The sequence below is a fragment of the Rhagoletis pomonella genome, unplaced genomic scaffold (genome assembly GCF_013731165.1).
Source record: "Rhagoletis pomonella isolate Grant_MI unplaced genomic scaffold, Rhpom_1.0 Rhpom_scaffold_01068, whole genome shotgun sequence".
Taxonomy (NCBI): Eukaryota; Metazoa; Arthropoda; class Insecta; order Diptera; family Tephritidae; genus Rhagoletis; species Rhagoletis pomonella.
In genome coordinates this window covers 28845-37695 of record NW_023459622.1, presented here as the reverse complement: position 1 = coordinate 37695, position 8851 = coordinate 28845, and the positions used below count along the sequence as shown (strand labels likewise).

The 8851-nt window shown below is 41.7% G+C and overlaps 1 protein-coding gene across 1 annotated transcript; it reads right to left on the bottom strand.

The window, feature by feature from the left end:
• Window positions 1-1882: 1882 nt before the first annotated feature.
• LOC118751894 (DNA-directed RNA polymerase II subunit RPB1-like) lies at window positions 1883-8290 on the bottom strand. The gene is given in 10 exon segments (XM_036486716.1): window positions 1883-3164; window positions 3166-3194; window positions 3258-3446; window positions 3508-4609; window positions 4682-5056; window positions 5125-5864; window positions 5926-6526; window positions 6599-7555; window positions 7623-8147; window positions 8213-8290. Coding segments are annotated over 10 exon segments (5670 nt in total). The 3' UTR covers window positions 1883-2090.
• Between the last annotated feature and the right edge of the window lie 561 nt (window positions 8291-8851).

Sequence of the window (8851 nt, the reverse complement as noted above, 5' to 3'; positions counted from 1 at the left end):
GGGCTTTTCGGGAACACAGGTCCAATAGCTTCAGACCCAGTACTGTCGTCTTCGAGTGCGGATTCATCACTATTTCAAACTAGCGAGCCTTTGCCAATCGTTAGGAGTATCATGCCTATTACGATATCCGACGAATCACATCCATACATGCCTATTACGGTCCGAAGGATGTCATTCGCACGAATCTAAACCTTCACACTCGATTATTATGGCAGTGCCAATCTGATGAGATCCATGCGGATCGAATCCGATTATGAACAGAAACTCCCTGAGAGTTTTCTCTCTTTTCCCTTTCCTCCTATCATGGATAAAAATTCCCTGAGGATTTTTTATTTTAAATGGCGGAGTTGAGCTGTCAAACAGCTCTTTCGAAGTTCGAATTCGCTCCTCCCAAATTTTCGAGGAAAATGCCCTGAGAGTTAATTATTGGAGGATTTCTTTCTTGGGAGAAACAAATTCCCGGGGAACAAACTCTCCGGGAGTATTCAAAATTGGGTTGTATATCTCTGCAGATGTTTTTTTCGAGAATTATTACCTTGAATGGTTTTAATACCACCAGAGACCCCGTGGAAACTACTAGGCCAGTTGTTTCGACGAGACCGACTTATCGGGTATAATATTAGGCCACAACTCTAAGCAGCAATAACAGCCGCTAAACTGAAGTTCCCACCAGGGTAGCCAACTCATTTTTGAGAATTCCCCGATTTCGACAAAGAAATTCACCCAATTTGCCCGAAATTTCGTAAAATAGATAGACCCATAGATATCTCCATATATACAAAAAAATTGTATGTATTTTGATATATTGCTGGTCTTTCTGTTTATTTTACTTTTAAATGTAATTTACCTACATATGTATTCATAACTCAAACTAAACGTTTATAAAGTTAGTTAACAAATAAAGGATACAAAATGTGCATATAATATTGACATACATACAGCGGTCGAAACAAATTTAGTCGACCCAAGTTTTGACCAATTTTCACAATTATTTTTATTTTTGGTTATTTAATTTGAGTTATTTTTTTAATAGTTTATTATTTAACATAGCCCGTATAAATCCAAGCTTCAAACTGTGTGCAATATTAAAAAAAAAATTAAAGTCTTAGTAAAAATTTCGTGCTTTTTAATTAGATTTTGTAGAAATATTCAGCCTCATTGTGTAAGTCGTAAATTAGGCTAAATTGTACGACTCGACAACATTGGCATTGTTTACTGTCGTGCTGAAAAAAGGAAGCGACGAAATTTGTCGAAAACTATACAGTGCTGCCAAGTTTTTCTGTTTTAATACACTAGTCGAGTGGAAATTTTAGGCAATGACGTGAAATTTTCGATACGATTCGACTCTCGAAAAACGACTTGCATACGACACCACTCTCGCAATGAGGGTGATTATTCATTTCTAGTATAATAAAGTGCAAATTTCAAGTGGCTAAAAATTTTCGTTTTAAAACTTTTACCCGAAGGTGTTGCGGTTTTCTTACATATAAAAATAAATTGTGTTTATTCGTTATATGAGAGCAAATGCGACAAAGAAAATTCTAAAAAATCATACATAATCAGTACTTTTAGTTGCATTCGCATTTATTATGCAACTCTTTTAACTCATTATGAAATTGGTGAGGCCAAACAGAAAAAAATAGTTGACACTTAATTCCTCACAAAAAAAAAGCAGTCCATCCCCCGATCCTTCACGCAAACTTAAATTCCCCACAAAAAAATGGTGCTTTCTCCGATTCCCCACGCAAACTGAAATTCCCCGCAAATCGAGGAATTCCCCGCGATTTGGCTTCCCTGGTTCGCACTCAATTGAAAAGCCTATGCCCGTTTGCTCATCGGAATCAATTTCGCTCCCCCTCAAAAACAAAAAAAAAACTTGAAGTGCGATTTAAGAGAGCTTTCTCTCTCAAATTTACGCTTTATTACAAATGATTGCAATACAATTATAATTTGATTATACATTGAAATCGAACGATTAGTCTTAAATGCTATACAAATATTTTTATATGGATATCAAATAGAATATTTTTGCGGGTATGGCATTGTGCCAACTACTTTAAACGCCTCAAACGTCTTTAGAGACGACTTTCTTAATCATCGCTTTCCTCAAAAGTTGGACTACTCGGCGAATATGCTGGACTGGTTGGACTGTAGCCTTGTGAGGGCGCCGTTGGTGAATACATCGGCGATGTTGGTGAATAGTTGCGCGCTGTGGGCGTGTACGTTGGAGATGTTGGTGAATATTTAGTGCTACTAGGCGAATAGATCGACATATTGGGTGAGTAGCGTGGACTTGTAGCCGAGTAGCTAGATCCAGTTGGACTGTATTGATTGGCCGGTGAATGTTGCGGCGAGCTCGGAGAATAAAGTGGCGATGTTGGCGAATATTTCGGTGAAGCCGGCGAGTACTGCGGCGAACCCGGTGTATATTGTGGTGAACCCGGAGAGCCATCATACGATGGCGAAGGTGGTGAATAAGTTGGTGAAGTGGGTGAATATTTAACACCGGTTTGCGAGTATGCAGGCGAAGCGGGTGAATAGTGTGGTGAGGCCGAATAATTGGGAGAAGTAGGCGAATAAGATGGTGTAACGGGTGTATAGTTTGGTGACGAAGGCGAGTACGAAGGAGATGTTGGCGAATAGCAAGGTGAAGTTGGCGAGTACGATGGGCTCGAAGGAGAGTAAGATGGTGATGTTGGCGAATAACTTGGCGAATTCGGCGAGTAGTTGGATGAAGTTGGTGAATAAGCACTACCAGGCGAATACATGTTTGTGCCACTGCCTGAGAAAGACGGACTGGACGACTGATAGTTCGAAGTGGGCGAATAGACGGGAGAAGTGGGCGAATAACCGCTAGTTGACGGTGAGTAACCGGTTGATTGTGGTGCAAAATTCGGTGTAGTTGAATAACGTGGACTTGTGGCCGGATAAAGTGGGCTTGTGGGCGAATAATTAGGACTTGTTGGTGAGTAATTCGGAGAAGCTGCGCCCGGTGACGAAGCGGTATAATTCGGACTAGTGGGCGAGTACGATGGGGAAACACTGGGCGACGGTGGTAGATATGGTGACATCGAAGGACCTGGCGAGCTGGGTGATGAGCCAGGATGGGCAGGAGACCAACTAGGCGACATGCCAGATGCATCAGAAGCAGCTGATGGTGAAAAAACTGGGGCCACCAGGTGTCATGCCGGCCACTATAAATAAAAGTTACATATTAGATAGAATTTCAAACTATGTATATAAATATGGGAACATACTTTGTCCAGATGGCGAGAAATAACGCGGAGTGCCACACTGTACCCACGGAGTCATTGGTGGTGTCATGCTTGGTGTAGAGCCAGCACCGAAGAACATTGCCGAACCACCAATCATGCTTGATCCCAATGTGCTGGGGATTTCGATGCCGTAACGACACTTTTCTGCATCCAGTAGCAAATCAAAGCAACCTTAAAGTGATGCAAGTCAAATAAAAAACTATTGCATAAATATAACTTTTTGTTTACTCACCGGTGCCCATACGCGGCAGCTGGCCCATAATAATGTTCTCGGACACACCTCTCATCGGATCCGTCTCCGCATGCGCTGCAGCGTCCATTAACACATCAACGGTTTCTTCGAATGAGCAACGCATAAGTGCACCAGTGTCCTGCCTGTTAATACCGTGGCGAGTAATAGCCATCAAATGGCCCTTAGCCGTCATTACGTCACACAACAAGGCCAAATGACGATAGTTCACGTACAAGCCGTAGAACTGTAGCACAGCGTTCATTTCTTTTTCAACTGACTTACGCACAGCTTCGATACCCAACACTTGGAAAATCTCACAAATATCGTTAGACGATGTACGCACCGGATCCACATCACGTTCAGAGAGTACTTTCATCATTGAAGTACCATCAGTTTCCAATAACCATTCTCCAATGGCCTTAAATTCTCCTGTCTCCGTTATGACTATACGCTTTTTGCTGTCCGTTTGCGGCAAATGCATATACACCTTGCCAATGGCTTCGATGCCCTGCAATGTCATGTCTGAAAGCATGTTTGCTTCAATGCAACGCAAGAACATATCGTCCTCCATTTTATCGACAGCCTCGTCCTCATCTTGGAACTTAGTTTCTTCATTGTTCATTATACGTATACGTAGCACCAATTTGTCAGCGTTATCGTCATTGAAAATACAATTCAAATCGTCACCAAAGCCGGCGTTAATCTTTTCTGCGATTTGTTCCATAGTCAATTTCTTATCAGTCATACGTTTACGATCCAATTCAATACGCAGCAACCATGGCGAAATACGTGTCGGATCAAAATCAGGCATCTCGTAATAGACGTTGACGAATTCCTGATCCTCTGAAATTACTGTTCTTTGGGGATCAGGATCATAGTAAATTGCAGTATTAGCAGTAACCTTGCGTAGCGTGGTATGTTCCAATCGACACAATACATTCTTAGCCTTTTCTGCATCACGCGCCGCACCACCTGTCAGGAATACAGTTAGAGAAGGCGCCTTTGGTTTCTTGGATATGTTGATAATTTCTTTTAGACGCGGCACACCCAATGTTACGTTCTTCGAAGACACACCAGCAAAATGGAAAGTGTTCAGTGTCATCTGAAAAGTGCAAATAATTAAATTTGTATATATAAAAAAAAGGAAGGAATTTATTTCTGTTCGCCACCATACCTGTGTAGCGGGTTCACCCAAACTCTGCGCAGCCAAAGCGCCTACCATCTCGCCGGGATTTGCCTGCGCTTGTTGGAAGCGTGTCTCAATTTCACCAATCAACCATTCGAAGGCTTCTGTTGACAGGCGAAACTCTTCTGCTACATATTTAGTACAAAGTGTGGATCGAACTAAACATTGAAACAGCAACGTGGCGTTCTCGTTGGCCTGTTTGGAGAGACGATCATTGCCCACCACTATAACGCAGCGTTGCAGTAAATCGCGCACGCCATTAATAACACGCAAAGGCGAGAGATCTGTTGGCAAGCGTTTGTTAATGTGGAAAATTTTCTGCACATTCCAAATCATACGCTGCAAGTTACACGGTAGTACTACCTAAAAGGGCAAAAGATGGAATAAAATATTGGTTCAATAAAAAAAAAAAAAAATATTACAAATTCTACCTTTGAGTCGCCATTGGGGAAAATTTCACGCAAGGCTTGACGATCGTGACATAACTGATCCCACTCGATTTCCAACTCTGGCAACGCATTACCGCTCTCACTCAGCTCTTTGATCACCTCATCCGTGAAAACTTTGCGCATATAACGCTCATTAGACCAATCAAATCTGAATCGCTTCTCAAATGCTTTATTAGATAATTTGACAGTTGGCAAATTCTGAAACTCTACTGTTTCACCAGCCAAACCGTCCTCGCCGTAACGCAACTGAATTAGCTGACCCACAGAATTACGCACCGTACCATCATAGTTAACCATAACAGACTCCATAGCCTTTATGAGACGACGTTGAATATAACCAGTTTCAGCAGTTTTGACAGCAGTATCGATAAGACCTTCACGACCACCCATAGCGTGGAAATAGAATTCTGAAGGTGTTAAGCCGGCGAGATACGAATTTTCGACGAAGCCACGCGACTCAGGACCGTAATCGTCTTTAATGAAATGTGGCAATGTGCGCTTACGGAAACCGTATGGTATACGTTTACCCTCGACGTTCTGTTGACCCACACAAGCAATAACCTGTGAGATATTAATGTTGGAACCTTTAGAACCCGACACCACCATAGCCTTTAAGTTATTATATTCTGTCAGCGATTTCTTAGCTGATCCACCAGTTTTGTCACGAGCATCATTTAGAATACGATTTACTTGATTCTCGAAAGTTTGACGCAAGGTATTACCTTTGAGCAAGAAATAGTAATAGTAAATTAGTTGTGGAGGGAACACATTCAATTCACATACCTGGTGTTGGCTCCAATTCCATGTTGTGCGCTTTTTGAATAACGTTTATGACATCGTCTTTGGCCTTTTTGATGGCTGTCTGAATTTCTGTATATGTCTGAGGATCGGCAATTGTGTCACCAATACCAATGCTGTGGCCTTCGAGCAATAACCAATTGTTAATTACGGTTTGAATGTTGCCGTAGAAACGACCAGCGATTTCATGACCCAATTCCAAGAAACAAATATGCAGCAAGGATCCAGCAGAAGTACCTAGTGTCTTTTTACATAGAATACCCATGATCAATTCACCATGTTCGACCATTACTTTTGTGTCACCGGGTGAGATCCATTTGTATGGACCTTCATCCTCGTCGTCTGGATGGGTAGAATGTGTACGTATCATATTCACGTTGCCAGGAATAATCAATGAGAAGAGTTGTTTGCCCGTCCAAAGGGGACGCGGTTTCAAAATACATGGCTGTGGCACTTTGCCATCCCATGTGGGTAAGAACATAAGCAAGTTCATCATCTGTTCGCGTGTGATAAATACATCACGCTTTGTCATTTTACGTACAGCTGTAAGGGTATCCTGCACAATACCCATGACGGGTTTGTTAGCCTAAAACACAAAACACATACATATGTATTATATAGACTTCCTGTTAATTATATAAATTCAAAATATAAAAACCTGTGGTGTGATAATCTGACGAGGGGTAATATGAATATTTTCAACCTCAGCGCGCGTTTCCATAGATTGTGGTACATGCAAGTTCATTTCATCGCCGTCAAAATCAGCATTGTAAGGTGAAGTACAGGATAAATTCATACGGAATGTAGACCAGGGCAATACTTTTACACGATGGCCCATCATACTCATTTTATGCAAAGTTGGCTGACGATTGAAAATAACCAAATCGTCATCACGTAAATGCCTTTCTACTTTGTAGCCACATTGTAAATGCAAATCGGATGGCTTGGGATGGAAACGTAAATCTATACGTTCGCCGTTATCACGTACAATGTATTTTGCACCAGGGTATTGTGAATTACCTCGACGTACTAGCTCCTGCATACGATCGATATTAAAAGGCGTCACCAGTTCTGGAAATGTTAGATTTTGTGCAATGGAACGCGGCACACCGACTTGGTCAATACGCAAGTTGGGATCTGGTGTGATGACAGTACGTGCCGAGAAGTCGACACGCTTACCCATCAAATTACCACGAATACGACCTTCTTTGCCCTTCAAGCGCGCTTTAAGAGCTTTGAGTGGTTTTCCAGATTTTTGCATAGCACGGGGCATACCAGGCATGTCGTTGTCCACCAACGTTGCGACATGGAATTGCAGCATTTTTATATTCTCTTGAATAACATGCGCTGCTGCGCCTGTGCCCTCGTTCTTCTTCAATTCATTATTGGCTTTAATAATATCAGCCAACTTGTGTGTTAAATCGTCCTGATTCTTAGCTGCACCAAACATAACGACTGCCGGTCGTACCGATAGTGGTGGAACGGGTAACACAGTTACAATCATCCAATCGGGACGTGCATATTTGGGATCCATGCCCAGAATGAAACATTCTTCATCTGTTATGTGTTTCAGGATTTCCCAAACACGCTCTGCAGAAACTACAATTTTCTTTTCCTATTTTATTGAGAAAAATGCATATTTTATTAAGAAAATTTACGTTTATGCATTTTCTCATGATCACCTGCGAGTCCTCATTTACATGCTTCCATTCAGCCGTTAACTCTAACCCGCTACGTCTAAGTGATGGTTGATAATGACCACAGCCACCGTGGCCTTGCTTTTTATTGGGATCCGCCTGTTGTCCATCTTTTGCCATATCCATATCCTCTCCACCCTCGCACACAGTTTTACCCTTACATAAATCGTACACATATGCCAGACGCTTACGTGGCTGTCCCTTCGATTTCATCACAATCTCCTTTATTTTTGGATTTTGTGGCGATACTAACATTTTAGAGCAGTAAAAGCACACACAACGCAATATCTTTATAGTCTTTGTTATAAAACCAATGTGAAAAACTGGTTTGGACAAGTCGATATGTCCAAAATGTCCGGGGCACTCCGTCATATTGCCAGCGCATGTTTGACAACGAGACGTTCGATCGATTACACCTTGACGCGGGTCCATTAGACCACCCAATTTGGGTCGGCCACCTTCCATTGTCTCAGCAAACTGTACGCCACCTTCTGTGACGGACATTCGACGCTAAGATAGTAAAAATTATGAAGTTGCACTTACATAGGTATGGATATGTGAAATCTGCTACTTACGATTTCATCAGGTGACAATATACCGAACTGCACCCGTTTTACTTGGCGCAAGGGCGCCTTGGAGTCATTAGTCGACATAATTATAGTCTACTTTTTTCCCAATAACAAAATTTTTCTTTATTAAAAACCTATAAAATTACCAAAAGGGTGCTCCCCTAAAGGCCGGAGTCTCCGACTGTGGCGCACTCGACACGATGCGTTTTTTCTATCGCCTCGTTCGTTATCGACGTCGCAGTTTCTTCTGGTGAAATTTGCAAAATTTTCAAACACACTTTAAGGTCCTAAAATACACAGTTGTCGCCCAAAAATCTGTGGGCGCAAGTGCCGCGACACTTCAGCTACAATTTAAAGTGCTTTTTGTTTATTATTTTGCCGAACTGACGCTTATTTAACAAGGAAAAGATTGCAGCAGGTTCATTAGATGACTTTTTCCTGTGGCAAAAAGAAGCGAGTATTTCCCGCGGCCCAAAGTTGCATTTAATTTACTAAGGCACGCAGAGTTGTATTATCGAAGTATTGAATATAAGAAATTCCTAAAGGTGTTCTTACACGATGTGTATTTGCGTCTGTAAATGTGATTTTTTCAATACGTATGTAATTGCGTATGTCTGTCAAATTCCCAGTCTTTATTTAAATATT